We start from the raw sequence: 20077 nt of genomic DNA on the forward strand, positions 1-20077 counted from the left end.
CAGGCTACACTAGAGCCAATTTAAGACTTTAGCTCGGAGCTGTTATCTACTAACCTCAGTTAATCCACAGGAAATTAGGCTAAGTTTGGCTTTGGCATTCCATCAATCATTTTGTTCTTATCTTCTTTCTAGATAACTAGTACCCTTAGATTCTCTTCAGATAGTCCATCCAGAGGTTCTTTTCCCATAACTTTCTACACTATAAAGCAAACTCATCTCTTATCATATCACCTGTTTACTGTTTCTTCTCTGTAACAATGATTGATAATAAATTAACCAGGTAAAATAATCCAGCCCATAATGCTTACCTAAGATGGTTCAAAGGAAGGTGGAAGATTTTAGGCATTGAGGCATAGGAGCAGGAGTATAATTTTTGCGAGGGGTGCTTTTTAAGACTTCTTTAAAGAATAGCCATGTCGTCTAAAGGATGAAGGTGTAGCAAAATGTTCCTGAGAATATGACCTTGTACATTCTACCAAATGATTATAAATCAAATGCTTAGGGAAAAAAATCAGAAGAAAATGAGATTGACAGGGAACTAAAACTGAAGGTAAATAAAAGGTGCTATGATGTCTACTCTTCATGATAGTATAGTCTGACAAATTATTTTTCAACTATCCAATGACTTATAAAATTAAAAATGTAATTTATACTAACAAGAGTTCACAGGTTGTGGGGGCACTGGTCTAAGAACAAAGTGTAAGAAATAAATTTTTATTATATTTATAAGACAATAGATGAATCCCAAAGTACAACTTTGTGTCTACCAAAGAACACTATCTTTAAAAGAGCAATCTGATACGGCTGTTAAATAAAACTATGAGCAGTTATCTTTAAATCAGAGTCATTTATATTTTAGCTTTAAGTAAGCCATATTCACAATTTAACAATTTTTATTCACAAGAACAAAAGCTACAATTACCACCAATGGGAAATAAGAAAACTCTTATTTCATAGATATTTTAGTCTGTAATAATTTCTTCTATGGCTCCCCAGGATGCTTAAGTAGAAAGGATAAAGCATCAATTATAAACAAAATGGAAGATTACCACATTGAGGTCACACCATATAGTCAAGTACCAAGAAAGTTACATAGGTTTAACTCAAACTTAGCAAAAGAATAATTTCTCATTTCATTAACCAGTGAAAATAATCTTCATTTATACACACTCTCATTTACAGTAGGAAACATCATATATGAATGGTGAATATTTAGCAAAAAAAAGTATCTCCATAATTTCACTTTGATTGCCTTCATGACTTACAATGAAAAGATTTTCTGAACAGATGTACTCTTCAATAGAACTTTATGAAATATTGGAATTATTTCATGGCTCAATCATGTAGTAAGGAAAAACACCTTACCTACTTTAACCTGGATTAGTAGTATACTTGCTAAAATATAACTTGGTCACTTCTCTACATTTGAGACCACTGTATCAGAAAATTGCAGGAACATGTTAATTTGTTCATTTTAATTGTGTAAAATATAGATATTCCTGGGGAGATGGCAAGTAATACAGCTAGTCATCAAATGCTTCTCCCCACAGATTCTGTCCTTCCAGAGTCTAGTCTTTACAACCTTTTGACTTTTCTTTCCCTCTACCCGCTACGTTGTGCTCCCAACTTCCATTGAGCTGGAAGTTATTCACATGGCTCGGTAAAAAATTTTATTCTAACTTATTCATTTCCACTTCATTTCTTCCAGTCATTAAAGAGTTGTTGTTTTTTAAGATAAAAGAATGAACACATTTAACCAGGACTTATAGTAGTTGTAATTTGAATTGCTTCAATTTTGTTTTCTTTGTTGTTATTTTTTGTTGGTTTAAAAACAGGCCAAGATTCTCGTAAACCAATCAACAATCTTATGGAAAATGTGAATGACATTAAGGCCATGAAAATTAACCTCCTTTTAAAACACAGCCTAACAAGGGTTGAGTAGAAATAGGAGAACCATTAAAAATGTGTTTCAATTTCATGTGAAAGTATGAAAGATTAAATTTCTTTGAGAGTCTTACCAATAGTGATATTTAGCAAAAATAAAATGTAAAAAAGGAGTAAACCTTAATTTCTTTAAAGCTGCAGATTTTTATTAGTTATATAGGAAAATTATCAACAATTTTTTTTTAATTTAAGGAATTCAAATAATAGTCATTAGATCCCTGGGTAAAAATTCCAATAATAATCTAAATTTAAAAGCCAATGAACACAGATCAAAAGTCAACGCCATTTCTGCTTGAATAGCAAAAACAAACACAAACATAAAACACAAAAAACAGCACTGCCCAATGTATGATGCTAAATGAGGTGTTGTGGTTATGTAAACATATTAAGTAAACATGTTTTCCCTTCTTTTATTTTGATGCATCACATGTGTATGCAGGCAAAGATTTAAAACTACTTTGAATTAAAAAGAAACCAAAACCTTTATTCTATATTTTATTCTATATAAAGTACTTTTTTCTGTAGTACTTTGGTGCTAGATTTTTGATGTAATTTTTGAGAATGAGGTTTCCTATACAACAAGCTAACACTAGGTTGGTCAAAGACATCTACAAAGAAAAGTCCCTCATACTTTTCAACATAATATACAAAACTGTAAAATCTGTCAAGATGGAAACTTTCTGGAATTTCTTAAAGTATTGGAAAGTACAGCAAGGCAAAAGAAAGTATTATATACAAATAGTGTTTAAGCATTCTGTAGTGTAAGGAGATCTTAGTGTAAGTGGAGTGCAATTTATCTACATATACACACAAAATATTTCAGAAGCAAGTAAAGTCAACAAAAACACCAGTTCTTTAAATTACACTTGATCACGCAGACGAGCAAGTCTCTGTGACAATTCATCCTGAAGAAAGCAAATTTTAAAAGTCACAAGCTGTGACAAATATAATTCACTAATATTTTAAATAGCTCACATTTTAAATAAGATTTAAAATCTTAGATCAAAAATTCACAGAAGCAACAATTAGACTTTACTTTTTAAACATTTCAGAATAAATGAAGAGCTTAATAGAGCAGAAGCTATAAAGGGGAGCAAACTTAATTTCTAAATTGAATATGCACGCCAATAGAAAACACCCATCATTAAGGAATTAAAGGCTAATCACATTTTGCTAATTTAAGATGATTTCATAATATAGTAGAGAGATACTTTTTATAAAAGAACAAAAGGTATATATATTTAGTTATATGTAAATACATATAATATATATTTAATGCATATATCAAGTTCATACTAATCAAGATAAAATCAAACCTCTACCTGTTCCGTGGAAGCAACACTTGTGCCAACAGAACCTGTCTGACCCTGTGGTAGTTCCATATTGAGATCAAGGCTAAAATTTAAAAATAATTACCATAAATGAATGTTAATACAGGCATTTTCCTCCTTATCTAATTATAATAAGTAATAAAATAGGCTTATTGCAAATTTGAATATTCCACATACCATTTTACCTTAATTTAAATAAAAATAAAACTGGTTCAATTTTAAAAATCTAAATAGAACTTAAATATCTTATGAAGGTCCACCTTAGGGTAAATGCATTTACTAATTTTAAAGCAGTTTTGTTGAGTGCTAATGATGACCCACGTGGATGACAATCTTATGATAGAAACACTAATAAAAGACAGGAAAATGATCTGGTTGTCTGAACAAAAGATCAAAACAGTGGTCATCCAATGTATTCAATTTACTGGAAATTACTATATGTCTCCTACTGGGAAGGAAAATTAATATGCAAAATAGATAAACCAGACTAGATAAATGTAGCCTCAGGATCCATATCGAACATTTCAGCTAACTTCAAATTCAGTGCCTAGCTCCTGAGCTATGCTTAGCAGGAATCATTATGTCCATCCACCACACAACTGAGGTTTAGAAAAGTTAAGTACATTTGCCCAGGATCACCCTAGTGATAGATAAGATCTGAACCCAAGTTTGTCTGCCTCCAAGGACTATGATTTTAATCTCCATTGTAAACACTCCTCTAGAATATAAACTAGCCTTTCTGCCTGTCTCTAGACCAGCGTATGCTAAAGCTAACTCCAGTTTGAAAACACTACAGGGAATATAATAACTTTACCAGTCATTAGGACATTCTATAGACAGATTGTTATTTAAAAGGTAAAGATATGCTATACTCAAATTTTGTTGAGGGAATCATAAACTCAAACAGAATTCAGATACTTAAACATCTTTAGGGATGGGCATCAGTATTTTGACATTAGCAGTTCTACGTGTCTCTACTGCTCCAGTCACCACTCATTATTGACATAACCAATCTCTCTCGATTTTCCCCCCTGCAAGAACATTCAGCAATGTCTGAAGGCATTTTTGATTGTCACAATTCGGGGGACGGGTATTACTGGCATCTTGTGGGTAGAGGTCAGATGCAGCTAAACATCCTACAATGCATGGGACAGCCTCCAGGATTATCCAGCCCAAATTGTCAATCGTGTCAAGGTTGACAAATTCTACTCTAAATCTTATCAAAAAGTTGTCTACTGAACTTGATTCCCACTGAGGGTCCACAAGCCTGTAATGTGGCAATATTCATTGTACAAGACATTCCTTGCAGTTTCTGCAAGCCCAATCTTCTTATTTAGTGTTTAGTAAAAACAGAAACAAGTCCATACCACAAATTACTAAGATGGAGTCTTCTGACACACAATGCCTGAGTCTCTTTATGATACTTAACAAAAATCACCTTTCTTGCTACCTCCCCATTGGTATGTGGACGACAGCAGGATACTAAGGAAGTAAAGTAGTGTAGAACCTAACCTCCAGCCTTGTTCTCAAATATTGCAAACCTAATTGATTACCCTGGGTTTTCATTTACTAATGATACATTAGTGATCTAAAGAGCTGATAAACTTAACTGTTCATCCTAATCAGATCAGGTCTTAGCTTAGACACTAGAATAGTATTCATCAACTATATTTTCCAAGTGACTTCAAATTTTCTCTTCCCAGGAGAAAAGAATAGAGTACATGAACCCTATTTCAAATTACTCCACTTTTGAAGACAAAGTATAACACTTTATATCACGCAGTTTTAATCTTTATCTTTGAAAAAAATATTTTTATTCTTTACTACAATTTTATCTTGAGCTAAATAATATACTAAAGAATACTGATAACATGACTTCTGTAACACAGACATTATCATGGCTGAGTCAGTCTCTTCAAACATGAAAAGCCTAAATAAACAGCTCATTAACAGATACCCTATTTTGAATAGCAGGGCCACAATGGGTGTCAATTATTTACTTAAAAAAGAAAAGACCATCGGCAATGAAGCAATATTGCCATCTTTTGAACTCCTTGGACATTCTGCACATATAGCTCAGTTTGCAGGATTCAAACAGGGCTTAAGACTTAATCAACTGATCACAGCAGAATTCCTTTAGAAGATTCTTTAAAAAAAAAAATCTAGGGCCAGCCCAGTGGCACAGTGGTTAAGTTTGCACGTTCTACTTTGGTGGGCCAGGGTTCACCAGTTCAGATCCCTGGTGTGGACCTATGCATCACTTGTCAAGTCATGGTGTGGCAGGCAGTGTCCCACATACAAAGTAGAGGAAGATGGGCACGGATGTTAGCTCAGGGCCAGTCTTTCTCAGCAAAAAAGAGAAGGATTGGCAGCAGATGTTAGCTCAGGGCAAATCTTCCTTAAAAAAAAAAAAACAACAAAAAACAAAACATCTGGAGTGACGTCAGCATCATGGTGGAGTGAACTTCCCCAGTAAACTCTCCCCTCCAACATACAACGAAAAGGACATTCATACTCCAACACAGGACATCAAAACACAACAAAAAAAATGTAAGAGAGACCCACACAGCCATATGACAGAGGGTGTAGAGGCTGGAGGCCCCTTGAAGGAGGTGGAATGGTGTAAGAGACACCTTCGCTCCCTTCCCTAAAGACTGCGATCCAGGACCATGGGAGACCTCTGAAGGGGAAGGAATGGGGGAGGGGATGTTCGTTCATGGAAACATCAAGAATCTCCAGTGGGCCCTTGCAGCCTAGAGGGAAGCCCTCTACCAGGGTGAAAGATTTCACGGGGGTGACCTTATCAAGCAAACACCCCAGGAGAACAGATAGCGAGAGAAGAGCGAGAAAACACCAAGAGCACCCAGGAGAAAACGCCCCCTCCCCCACCCACCCAGCCTGGGTCCAGCACCTGGGATCTCAGTTGAAGGCAGAGGGCTTAGAATACATGGCTCTTGACCCACACCGAGTGGTGACAGGTGGTAACTGTGACCAAATAACACCAGGATGGTAAAAAACAGAGCCACTCCCTCTAGCAGTATCAAACAATACATTAGATCTCCAGACCAGAGAGAAAATGACAAGTACCCAGAAATCAGTCCTGACGACACAGAAATATGTAATTTAAATGACAGAGAATTCGAAATATCTATCATTAAAAAACTCAAAGAGTTAAAGGAGAATGTAGAGAAACAATTCAACAACTTCAGGAGCTACTTCACAAAAGAGATTGAAACTATAAAGAAGAATCAATCAGAAATATTAGAGATGAAAGACACAATGGAAGAAATAAAACAAGACATGGATTCCCTGAATGCTCAAGTGGACATCACAGAGGAGCATATCAGCATAATCAAAGATAGACACGTTGAAATGCTCCAGATAGAGGAGGAGGAGAGAGAACTAAGACTAAAAAGAAATGAAGAAAGTCTCCAAGAAATGTCTGACTCAATTAGGAAATGCAACATAAGAATTATAGGTTTTCCATAGGGAGAAGAGAAGGAGAATGGAGCAGAAAGTTTGTTCAAAGAAATAATAGCAGATAACTTCCAAAACCTAGGAAAGCAGATGGAAATCCATGTAGAAGTGGCTATAAGATCTCCTAACTATGTCAATGTAAAAAGACCTACTGCAAGGCATACAGTAGTGAAACTGGCAAAAGTGAATGACAAAGAAAGAGTAATAAGGGAAGCAAGGCAGAAGAAAATAACCTACAAAGGAACCCCTATAAGGCTTTCAATCAATTTCTCTGCAGAAACCTTACAGGCTAGGAGAGACTGGAATGACATATTCAAAGCTTTGAAGGAAAAAGCTTTCAGCCACGAATATGCTATCCAGTAAAAATATCCTTCAGATATTATGGATAAATAAAAACTTTCCCAGACAAACATAAGCTAAGGGAGTTCGTAGCCATGAGACCCCCCCGCCCCCACAAGAAATCCTCAAGAAGGCTCTCATACCTGGAAAAAAAAAAAAGGAGAAAGGGGTTACAAAGCACAGACTAAGGAGATAAATAGGTAGAATCAGAGCAGGATAGCAAATACTCAAGTATAGCATTAAAGACAAAGAAAGGAAAACATCAAAAACAAAGATTATCTTGTCATTTTAACCACAAACTCACAACACAACATGGAATACGATGTGAGAAAAACAACTTCGGAGGGGAAGAGGAAAGGGACTGAATCGTTTTAGCCTACGGAAATGAGGCTATCACAAAATGGACTATCTTATTTATGAGATTTTTGAATACAATCCTCATGGTAACCAATAAACAAAAGAGAAGAGTAGAGACACAAACAATAAGGAGAAAACAAAGAAACACAACATAAAAAACTACATAATTCAACTGGTAGACCAAAATACACTGGATGAGAAACAAAAGAAATGCAGGAGAACCGGAAAACAAATGATAAAATGGCAGCATTAAGCCCTCATATATCGATAATCACCCTAAACATAAATGGATTGAATTCTCCAAGGAAAAGACACAGAGTGGTGAGATGGATTAAAGAAAAAGACTCAACAATAGGCTGCCTCCAGGAAACACACCTCAGCTCCAATGACAAACACAGGCTCAGAGTGAAGGGATAGAAGACGATACTCCAAGTTAATGACAAACAAAAGAAAGAAGGTGTTGCCATACTCATATCAGACAAAGTACACTTCAAGATAAGTAAAGAGAGACAAAGAGGGGCAATGTATAGTGATCAAAGGGACATTCCATTAAGAGGAAATAACACTTGTAAATATCTATGCACCCAACACAAGAGCACCAAAGTACATAAAGCAACTATTAACAAACCTAAAAGAAGATATTAATAATAACACAATAAGAGTAGGGGACATCAACACTCCACTCACAGCTATGGATAGATCATCCAGACAGAAAATCAACAAAGAAACAGTGGAATTAAATCAAAATCTAGACCAGTTGGACTTCAGAGACATATATAGGACACTCCATCCAAATTCAACAGAAAACACATTCTTCTCAAGTGCACACGGAACATTCTCAAGGATAGATCATATGTTGGGAAACAAAGCAAACCTCAATAAATCTAAGAAGATTGCAATAATAGCAGCATCTTTTCCAATCACAGTGCTATAAAGCTAGAAACTAATTACAAGAAAAAAGCTGAGAAAGAGACAAAGATGTACAGACTAAACAACCTGCTATTGAACAACCAATGGATCACTGAAGAAATTAAAGGAGAAATAAAAAAATGTCTGGAGACAAATGAAAAGGAAACATACCATACCAACTCATATGGGATGCAGCAAAAGCCATATTAAGAGGGAAGTTCATCACAATACAGGCTCACCTTAACAAACAAGAAAAATCCCAATTAAGCAATCTCAAACTACACCTATCTGAATTAGAAAAAGAAACACAAACAAAGCCCAAAGTCAGCAGAAGGAGAGAAATAATAAAAATCAGAGCAGAAATAAATGCTATTGAAACAGAAAAGGCAGTAGAAGGGATCAATGAAACAAATTGCTGGTTCTTTGAGAAGATAAATAAAACTGAGAAACCCCCAGCCAGACTTACAAAGAACAAGTAGAGAAAGCTCAGATAAATAAAATTAGAAATGAAAGAGAAGAAATAATAATGGATACCACAGAAATACAATGAATTATAAGAGAATACTATGAAAAACTATGCCAACAAAATGGAAAATCTAGAGGAAATGGATAAATTCATAGACTCTTACAACATCCCAAAGCTGAATCAAAAAGAAATAGAGAATCTGAATAGACCAAACATAAGAGATTGAAATAGTAATCAAAGCATCCCAAAGAATAGAAGCCCAGAACCAGAAGGCTTCCCTGGAAAATTCTACCAAACTTTCAGAGAGGATATAATACGTATCTTTCTCAAGATATTCCAAAAAGTTAGGGAAGATGGAACGCTTCCTAACACATTCTACGAGGCCAACACCACTGTGATACCAAAGCCTGACAGTGACAACACAAAAAAGGAAAACTAGAGGCCAACATCACTGATGAATATGGATGCAAAAATCCTCAACAAAATATTGGCAACCCAAATACAGCAATACATCAAAAAGATCATACATCATGATCAAGTGGGATTTATTTCAGGGACACAGGGATGGTTCAACATCTGCAAATCAATCAATATGACACACCACATTAACAAAATGAGGAATAAAACCCACATGATCATCTCAATAGATGCAGAGAAAGCATTTGACAAGATCCAACAGCAATTTATGATAAAAACTCTTAACAAAATGGGGAGAGAAGGAAATCACCTCAACATAATAAAGGCCATATATGACAAATCCACTGCCAACATCATACTCAATGGCTAAAAACTGAACCCCTTCCCTCTGAGAACAGGAACAAGACAAGGATGCCCTCTATCACCAGTCTTATTTAACATAGTACTGGAGGTTTTGGCCAGAGCAATTAGGCAAGAGAAAGGAATAAAAGGAATCCACATAGGGAGTGAAGAAGGGAAACTCTCACTGTTTGTAGAGGACATGATCTTATATATAGAAAACGCTAAAGAATCCAATGGAAAACTTTTAGAAACAATGAACAACTACGGTAAAATTCCAGGGTACAAAATCAACTTACAAAAATCAGTTCCATTTCTGTACTCTAATAACGAACTTACAGAAAGAGAACTCAAGAATTCAATTCTATTTACAATCGCCAACAAAAAGAATAAAGTACGTAGGAATAAATTTTACTAAGGAGGTGAAGGACGTATACAACGTAAACTATAAGACATTACTGGAAGAAATAGATGACATAAAGAGATGGGAAGATATTCCATGCACATGGATTAGAAGAATAAACATAATTAAAATTTCCATTCTACCCAAAGCAATCTACAGATTCAATGCAATCCCAATCGGAATCCCAAGGACATTCTTCACGGAAACAGAACAAAGAATCCTAAAATTTATATGGGGCATCCAAAGACCCTGAACTGCTAAAGCAATACTGAGAAAAAAGAACAAAGTTCAAGGCATCAGAACCCCTGACTTCAAAATGTACTACAAAAGCCATAGTGATCAAAACCGGATGGTACTGGTACAAAAACAGGCACACAGATCAATGGAACAGAACTGAAAGCCCAGAAATAAAACCACACATCTACCGACAGCTAATCTTTGACAAAGGTGCCAAGAACATACAATGGAGAAAAGACAGTCTCTTCAATAAATGGTGTTGGGAAAACTGGAAAGCTACATGCAAAAGAATGAACGTAGACCATTATCTCATACCATACACAAAAATAAACTCAAAATGGATCAAAGACTTGAAGATAAGTCCTGAAACCATAAAACTCCTGGAAGATAATATAGGTAGTATAGTTTTTGACATTAAACTTAAAAGGATTTTTTTGAATACCATGTCTTCTCAGACAAGGGAAACGAAAGAAAAAATAAACAAGTGGGAGTTCATCAGACTAAAGAGCTCTCGCAAGGCAAAAGAAACTAGGATCAAAAGAAAAAGACAACCCACCAATTGGGAGAAAATCTTTGCAAATCGTGTATCTGACAAGGGGTTAACCTCCATAATATATAAGGAACTCACACAACTGAACAACAAAAAAAGAAACAGCTGGACCCAAAAATGGGCAGAGGATATGTACAGACAGTTTTCCAAAGAGGATACACAGATGGCCAATAAACACATGAAAAGACGTTCAACATCATTAATTATCAGGGAAATGCAAATAAAAACGACAGTAAGATACCACCTTACACCTGTTAAAAAGGCTTTAATCATTAAGACTAAAGATAACAAATGTTGGAGACGGTGAGGAGAAAAAGGAACCCTCATACACTGCTGGTGGGAATGCAAACTGGTGCAGCCACTATGGAAAACAGTATGGAGATTCCTCAAAAAATTAAAAATAGAACTACCACTTGACCCAGCTATCCCATTACTGCATATCTACCCAAACAACTTGAAATCAACAATCTAAAGTATCATACGTACCCCTATGTTCACTGCAGCATTATTCACAACAGTCAAGACATGGAAACAATCCAAGTGCCCATAGACCAATGATTGGCTAAAGAAGATGTGGTATATATATATATATATATATATATATATATATATATACACAGTGGAATACTACTCAGCCATAAAAAAAGACAAAATCATCCCATTTGCAACAACATAGATGGGCCTGGAGAGAATTATGCTAAGTGAAATAAGCCAGACTGAGAGAGACAAACACCAGATGATTTCACTCCTATGTGGAATATAAACAAACACATAGACAAAAAAACAGTTCAGTGGTTACCAGGGGAAGGGGTGTGGGGAGTTGGCACAGGAGGTGAAGGGGAACACTTCTGTGGTGACAGACAGGAAATCATGTACAAATGAAATTGCACAATGATGTAAACTATTAAGACCTCAAAAAAATAAAAAATAGGGGCCGGCCCAGTGGTGCGGTGGTTAAGTTCGCACGTTCCACTTCTTGGTGGCCTGGGGTTCACTGGTTTGGATCCCGGGTGCAGACATGGCACTGCTTGGCACGTCGTGCTGTGGTAGGCGTCCCACATATAAAGCAGAGGAAGATGGGCACGGATATTAGCTCAGGGCCAGTCTTCCTCAGCAAAAAGAGGAGGACTGGCAGTAGTTAGCTCAGGGCTAATCTTCCTCAAAAGAAATAAAAATTAAAAAATAAAAACAACAGAAAAGTGACACTCACCTATGACAAAACTCTATTTATTGGCTTAAGTAAATGTGTCATATTAAAATAATTTTCATCTTCATAAAAAAATATCTAAACATCTGATATACGCTGAACATAGACGGTATTAAGGCAACATTTAAACATTCCTGCCTCCCTCAATCACCTTCCTCTATTTCTTATCACACACTAAATGAATGTATCTCCAGAAATTTTTAAGAAAATATTAGGATGATTTGAACAAAGTCAAAATTTTCATGAGTATGGCAAAGAGCTGGCGGGACTGTTCCAAAGGCCCTCCAACACTAAATTCTAGGGTTAAAAACCTAACTCTGACCATTGTTGGTAAAGACAAATATTTTTATCCACATTACATAATTTTAGGATCTCTAGACATTAAATCAAGATTATCCAAAAGCATCTGAACAATTTCTTACCCAGCTTCATCTGCCATTTCTTGAAGCAGCATATCCACTTGGTTCTAGAATAATAAAATGAAAATTTGTATTTTAATGGCATTTGCTTTTTAGGTGGTTTTTGTTTTTGATTTTGCTTTAACAAGGAGAACCAGTCTACACTTTTTTTTTAAAAGTATTTTTTTTACCACCAGAGGGAGCTGAATTATTTCAGAAAATGATTTATTTCTGAATAATGTTAAATCACAAAGCCTTAAGCTATGAGGTTTTATGAAAAATATTAGCAGAAATATTCACATATAATTTGAATCTGAGTAGTGTAGCTCTCTTTAATAGAGTGAACCAATTTATAAAGCTCTGTTCTAACCCATTTTGATTGAATTTAAAGTGTAACAGATTTAAATTTTAGATTAATAATTTTTCTTTCTGCTAGTTGATGCAAGTTTAATATTAAGGATTACTCTTTAAAAAATATCTAGAGATGATTAAAATATAAATATTGAGGTTTTACTACAGTACAGGAGTTCTCAGGGACTAGCGTCTGATTAATCAAAAAAAGTCTTGTTTTTAACTCAGCTGTTAAAAATATGTTGGACATACAGGTGGGAGCTCTAAGATATAGTCCCAGCTCTATTGTTAACAAGGTGTATGATTTTAAGCAAATCACTAACCATGCTGTTGGGCTTTAGTTTCTATTGTTCTCTTTCATTCACTTTAAAACTATTTCCAAAACACAGAAAAAATACATCAAATACTTATGTGCATTTACATTTTGTTGTCTTTACTTCATATATAAAATAGCATTACTTATGCTTTTAAAATCTACTTAAATGGTATTTATTCTATGTATACTATTCTGCAATTTGCACTTTTCATTCAACGTTATAAGATCTAAGTATATTGAGATCTAGAGATCTAGTTCATTCACTTTCACTCCTGTACAATACTGCAGTATAGAAATACACTCAATTTTATTTCTGAACATTTAGACATTTTCCCTTAATTTCTCTTGATTACAGACAATAGAGCAATGAACATTCTCATATATAAATACCTTTGTACACACACGTAGGGGTTTTTTATGTATAAATTTGGAAATAGAAGTACTAGGTTATAGGTTACATGCATTTTTATACACTAATTTATTCAACAAATATTAATTGAGCATCAACTTTATGCCAGATATTGTTTTAAGTGCTAGGGATGCATCAATGAATAAAAATAAAAATCCTTTCCTTCATTAAGCTCACATTCTAGTGTGTGCATGTGAAAGGAGGGGCAAATAAAATTTTTTAAAAATCATATGGTATATTAGAAGGTGATATCATGAACTATGGAGAAAAATAAAGCAGGGATGGTATATAGGGAGTATAGGCATGGTGGGCGTGATGTTGATGTACTTTTAAGTAGAATGGTCAGGAAAGACCCGAGACAACGCTGTTTAAACAAAGAACTACAGGAGGTGGAAGAGTGGGCAATGAGGATGTCTGCAAAGCTGAGGAAGAACATTGAAGCAGAGGAACCTGCAATTGAAAAGGCTTTGAGGCAGAAATGTACTTGGTGGGTATGAGAAATAAAAGGCCAAGTGCCTGAGTAGAGTGATGAGCAATAATAGGAGAGAGGGTCAGAGAAGAAGGGTGAGGTAAATCCTATAACACATTAGAGGCCATCATAAAGAATGTGGCTTTATTGTGAGGAGCATGGGGAGCCACTGGAGGGTTTTAAGCAGAAGAGTGATATGGTCTGACCTGTTTTAACTGGATGACTCTGGCTGCTATGTTAAGAACAGACTATAGATACTACCAAATTGCTTGTTCAAAGAGGATATGCCGATTTAAATTATAATTACTCACGAGCAGGTCATGAGAATTTGGGCAACTCAGTATGTTCAACCAGATCCCTCTCCATTTCTGTTGTAAGTTTTGGTTGAGTTTTCTTTTCTTTTTTTTTAAGATTGGTACTTGAGCTAACAACTGTTGCCAATCTTCTTTTTTATTTTCTTCTCTCCAAAGCCCCCCAATATACAGTTATATATTCTAGTTGTGAGTGCCTCTGGTTGTGCTATGTGGGACGCCACCTCAGCATGGCCTGATGAGCGGTGCCACGTCCGTGCCCAGGATCCAAACCTGCAAAATCCCGGGCCACTGAAGCGGAGCTGCAAACTTAACCACTCAGCCACGGGGCCAGCCCCTGGTTGAGTTTTTATGAAGAATGTTTGTATATACTTGATGTCCCCAGCACCTAGCACAATACCTGGAACAGGAGAATGTATTCAGCAAATGTTGGGTGAACGAATCTCAAGATTTTTCAGAACTACACGTCATTTGGATATGAGCAAATCCAACCTCTACATTTTATAGCTAAGGAAACTGAGGCCCAGGGTAGTGAGTATCTTAAGGCCCCAAAGCTAATTAGTTGCAGAGTGGGGATTAGAAATCTAAGCGTCCTGCCTTCAAGTCATTTTTCCAATTCACTTGCGTTTCCTAAACTTGACTGATCATAAAATCACCTGGGGATTACCTAAGGCGCTTGAATAAGAATCAGAAACTCTAGGACTATGCTACTCGATATTGGTGCATAAAAATCACCTGAGAATCTTGTTAAAATGATTCTGATTTAGTATGCCTGTGAATGGGGTCTGAATTTCTGCAGTCCTAATGAGCTCCCAGATGATACAGATGTTCCTGATAATTGCACCACGCTATGGGGAGCAAGGTTCTCGAGGACATAAAAAACTAACGGCTAGGGGCTGGCCCGGTGGCGCAGCGGTATGTGTGCACATTCCACTGTGGTGGCCCAGGGTTCGCCGGTTCGGATCCCAGGTGTGGACATGGCACCGCTTGGCAAGCCATGCTGTGGTAGGCATCCCACATATAAAGCAGAAACAGATGGGCACAGATGTGAGCTCAGGACCAGTCTTCCTCAGCAAAAAGAGGAGGATTGGCAGCAGTTAGCTCAGTGCTAATCTTCCTCAAAAAAAAAAAAAAGTAATGGCTAAATAGATGCTCACTATAAGACATACACATGAATTCTTTCTTTTTAACTCTAAAACCTGAATAAAAGCTTGTTCTCTTATTATTTACCTCTTTGTGAAAAGTTATCTGCAGTAAAATTTTGATGGACAGTTGTTGATTTCTTCCTAACGTATCTTGTAAATTATAATTTTTCCATATTAGCACCTTAAGTAGTGGTAACAAGTTCTTTGTTCATTTGATGAATCATGTGATAGGTGCCGGGATCAAAGAGAAGAGTGATAATGAAAGAAATTTTCTCTCTGAATATTTGAATTTCACAAAACTTTGTTTTGGGATCACGTCTCATGTAAACTAGTTTCAAATTTTAATTTTCGCTGTGTCACATCTCTAAGCTGCAGGTTTAGAAAACATCCTAGTTTTCTGAAAAATAACTGATCCTGTAATTTACTATTTGTTCACTTGTGACTTGTGCATAAATAACACACCAAAAGAGCAGGTAGGAAGGAGAAGAATATCTGCAATAAGATGAATTAGCTGAGGCTTAGGATAATACCCAATACCCACTGGCTTCAGTGAGCCTTTAGTGCAATGCCTGCATCAATAAGGACCACTGGCAGCAAGAGAGAACCAAGTTCCAGCGCTCTAGACATGTGAGCTAGCGTAATTCTTAGAACTTCAAAACATAGTAGGGAATGTCGTCTTCCAATATATCCTCAGGAATGCAGAGGCAGAGCCTAACTTCCTACTTGCATTTTAGGCACAGGCCGGATTCGCATTCTAGAGAGGATTTAGGCTCAAAGCCATTATATTTTGAATATGGGTAATTTAAAAAAATTATCCTAAGTAGAAAAACTATTCTTACTTGTGGTGTTGTTAGGGTTGTAGTGCTACTCATTGTGTCTTCCATCTGTTGTGTTTGAACATCCAGTGTTTCAAATTGGTGTTCAAATTTGTCCATCAGAGCAGAAATCTGTAAAGAGAAATATGGTCATAAGAAAAACTTACACTGAAAAGATGCTATCTGAACATCAGATACTTGTTTTTTTTTTTTTACCTTTTCAAGGTTCATACTCCTCAATGTAGCATCCATAGACTTAACTACACCTGCCATGGACTTGGTTACCTATTGGAAGTATAAAAAAAGACTGAGTGTATAAGTAATCTCAAAATTTATATAGTCTCTTAAATATATTACTTATAGATCAACTAATGAAATTTGTCTACCTTTTCCTTAACAGAAAAATACAATATGTATTTCTGGTCTAGGCACTATCTTTGACTCTTGATTTGAAGACAACTTAATTAGACGTTAGTGTAAAATCCATTGCCAAAATCATTTTCCTCACTAAGCACTTTGACGATGTCTCTCCTGCACATGAAGGCCTTTACCAGCACACTGTAGCAACTTGCAATAGATTTAGATTTCTGACAACTCTTAATACTCTCATTAAGCTTAAATCAAGAATTCCTATTATTTACAGGTATTAAACCTTACCTTGCCCATTGTTACTGCAGTTTGAACTCTGGCTGCCACAGCATCAACCCTAGCACTCATTCTCAGAAAATTAATTGCTTGGTTCTTCTGGCGGATTGCATTCTCAGCATGTATTCTTGCAACTTCTGTGTTGCCTTTCTGGATGGCCTATTTCAAACAAAGCAAGAGAAAATAGCAGTGAAGACAAGGAGCAAAGTAAATATTGGGAAAGAAAGGGAGCAAAAGTACAGATATTTTAAAAAGAGGAAAACAACCCCAAGTTAACTTGTTTTTAATAATATTTAAGAGCTTTCAGATTAGTTTTTTTAGAAAATAAAAGAATTTATGGTTAACTTTTTAATTATGATTAGAAAATATATGTTCATTAATATTTTAAGAAATCAGAATCTAAGGTTTAAAAAATTTCCCACAATCACATCACTGAGCCATTACTACTGTTAGTGTTCTAAGTACATAAACTTAACTATTACAATATAAATTTATTTACTACAAAAGTACATGCATAGAGCATACTGTTTTATCACCTAGTACTTTAAAAAAGCCATGCTTTTAAGTCAATAAATATATAACTACACCATCGTTTCTGAACGCTGTGTTTTACGGATGTACTACTAACCAGGGCTTTCCTCATGTGTAGTACAAACACTACTGACACATATCCTCATTTTAGTTATCCACTTATTTAAACACATATTTGAAATGATGTAATTAATTAGCACAGATCCATATTTTTCCTGTTATAATAGCTCTGGGTAGGGCTAAAGTTAAAAGTCAATTTAAAGAAAAATATTAAATAGTTCAGATGGTCTTCCACTACAGCAAAACCAAGACGGTATGGAAGTGACTGAATTTTGAGAACATGGATCAATTAAGATCCCTGACCACTGGATACTTGTTTCCAATTCTTCAATATAAACAGCGATATGATAAGTATACTAGTACATGTAACCTCACACACTTTCCAAGTTTTTTTCTAGTTAACATCCATAACCATACACTTACAATTCTTTTATTCTTGTGATGAGAATTTTTAAGATCTACTCTCTTAGCAACTTTCAAACATACAATACAGTATTATTAACTATAGTCACCATGCTGTACATTACATCCCCAGAACTTATTTATTTCATAATTTTAAGTTTGTACCTTCTGACCACCATCTCCAATTTCACCAACTCCCAACTACCCAACTCTGGCAACCAAGAATCTGTTCTCTTTATCTATGAGTTTGTATTTTTTTTTTTAGATTCCACATATAAGTGAGATCATGTGCTATTTCTCTTTGTCTGACTTATTTCACTTAACATAATGCTCTCAAGGTCCATCTATGTTGCTGCAAATGGCAGGATTTCCTTCTTTTTTATGGCTAAATAATATTCCATTTTATATATATTCCACATTTTCCTTTTCCATTCATTCACTGATGGACACTTACATTGTTTCCATGTCTTGGCTATTGTAAATAATGCTGTAATGGACATGGCAGTGCAATACCTTTTTGAGTTATTTTTTCCTTTCCTTTGGATAAATACCCAGAAGTGGAACTGCTGGGTCACATGGTAGTTCTATTTTTAATTTTCTGAGAAACCGCCATACTGTTTTTCATAGTGGCTTCACCAATTTACATTCCCACCAACAGTACACGAGGGTTCCCGTTTTTCCATATCCTCTCCAACACTTATTTCTTGTCTTGCTTGATAACAGCCATTCTAACAGGTATGAGGTGATATCTCATTACAGTTTTAATACATTTCCCTAATGATGAGTGATGTTGAGAACCTTTTCACGTACCTGTTGGCCATCTGTGTGTCTTTTTTTTCGAAAAACGTCTATTCAGATCCTGTACCGATTTTTAAATCAGATTGATTTCTTGCTATTGAGTTGTATCAGTTCTTTATATAATTTGGATATTACCCTTTTATCAGATACATGACTTGCAAATATTTTCTCCCATTCCATAGGCTGTCTTTTCACTTTGTTGATACTTTCCTTTGCTGTGCCAAAGCTTTCTAGTTTGAGGTAGCCCCATTTGTTTATTTTTGCTTTTGTTGCCTTTGCTTTTAGCGTCATACCCAAAAAATCATCTCTGAGACCAATGTCAAGGAGCTTACCACCTGTTTTCTTCTAGGAGTTTTATGATTTCAGGTCTTATGGTCAAGTCTTTAACCCATTTTGAGATAATTTCTGTATATGGTGTAAGATAGTGGTCTTTGCTTCTTTTGCATATGGCTGTCCAATTTTCCCAGGATCATTTATTGAAGAGCCTGACCTTTCTCCATTGTATATTTACGGATCCTTTGTCATAAATTAACTGACCATCTATGCATGGGTTTATTTCTGGGCTCTCTATTCTGTTCCATTGATCTATGTGTCTGTTTTTATGTCAATACCATACAGTTTTGCACACTAAAGCTTTGTAATATATTTTGCAATCAGGAAGCATAATGTCTCCAGCATTGTTCTTTCTCAAGATTGCTTTGGATAGTCAGGGTCTTCTGTGTTCCATACAAATTTTAGGATTGTTCTATTTCTGTGAAAAATGTCATCAGAATTTTAACAGGGATTGCATTGAATCTGCAGATTGCTTCGGGTAGTGTGCTCATTTTAAAAATATTAATTGTTCCAATCCATAAGCATGGAATATCTTTCCATTTATGTCATCTTCAATTTCTTTCAATAAGGTCTTACGGTTTTCAGTGTATAGATCTTTCAACTCTTTGGTTAAATTTATCCCTAGGTATTTTATTTTTTTGATGCAATTATAAATGAGACTGTTTCCTTAATTTCTTTCTTATAGTTATTAGTGTATAAAAACACAATTGATTTTCATATATTGATTATATATCTTGCAACTTTACTGAATTCGTTTATCCTTACAGTTTTTGGTGGTGTTTTTAGGGTTTTCTACATAGAATATCATGTCATCTGCAAACAGTGGCAGTTTTACTTCTTCCTTTCAAATTTGGATGCCTTTCATTCTTTATTCTTGCCTAATTGCTCTGGCTAGGACTTCCAATACTATGTGGAATAAAAGCATTAAGAGTGGGCAGCAATGTCTTGTTCCTGATCTTAGAGAATAAGTTTTCATCCCTTCACTGTTGAGTATGATGACAGCTGTGGGCTTATCGTTTATTGCCTTTATTATGTCAAGGTTCATTCCCTCTATAGCCACTCTGTTGAGAGTTGTTATTATGAGGGGATGTTGAATTTTGTCAAATGCTTCTTCTGCA

The 20077-nt window shown here is 35.5% G+C and overlaps 1 protein-coding gene across 1 annotated transcript in view; it reads right to left on the reverse strand.

Moving 5' to 3' along the window:
• Positions 1–827: 827 nt before the first annotated feature.
• Positions 828–20077, reverse strand: part of LOC100071734 (charged multivesicular body protein 1B2) — a 43981-nt gene continuing 24731 nt past the window's right edge. Inside the window, exons 3-8 of the mRNA XM_001501265.5 lie at positions 16848–16994; positions 16407–16475; positions 16215–16322; positions 12399–12442; positions 3267–3339; positions 828–2849 (exon numbers count right to left, since the gene is read on the reverse strand). Coding sequence (XP_001501315.1) covers positions 2805–2849; positions 3267–3339; positions 12399–12442; positions 16215–16322; positions 16407–16475; positions 16848–16994 — 486 coding nt within the window. The 3' untranslated portion in view covers positions 828–2804. The remainder of the gene's footprint in view (positions 2850–3266; positions 3340–12398; positions 12443–16214; positions 16323–16406; positions 16476–16847; positions 16995–20077) is intronic.

This window comes from Equus caballus, chromosome X (assembly GCF_041296265.1).
Source record: "Equus caballus isolate H_3958 breed thoroughbred chromosome X, TB-T2T, whole genome shotgun sequence".
Classification (NCBI taxonomy): Eukaryota; Metazoa; Chordata; class Mammalia; order Perissodactyla; family Equidae; genus Equus; species Equus caballus.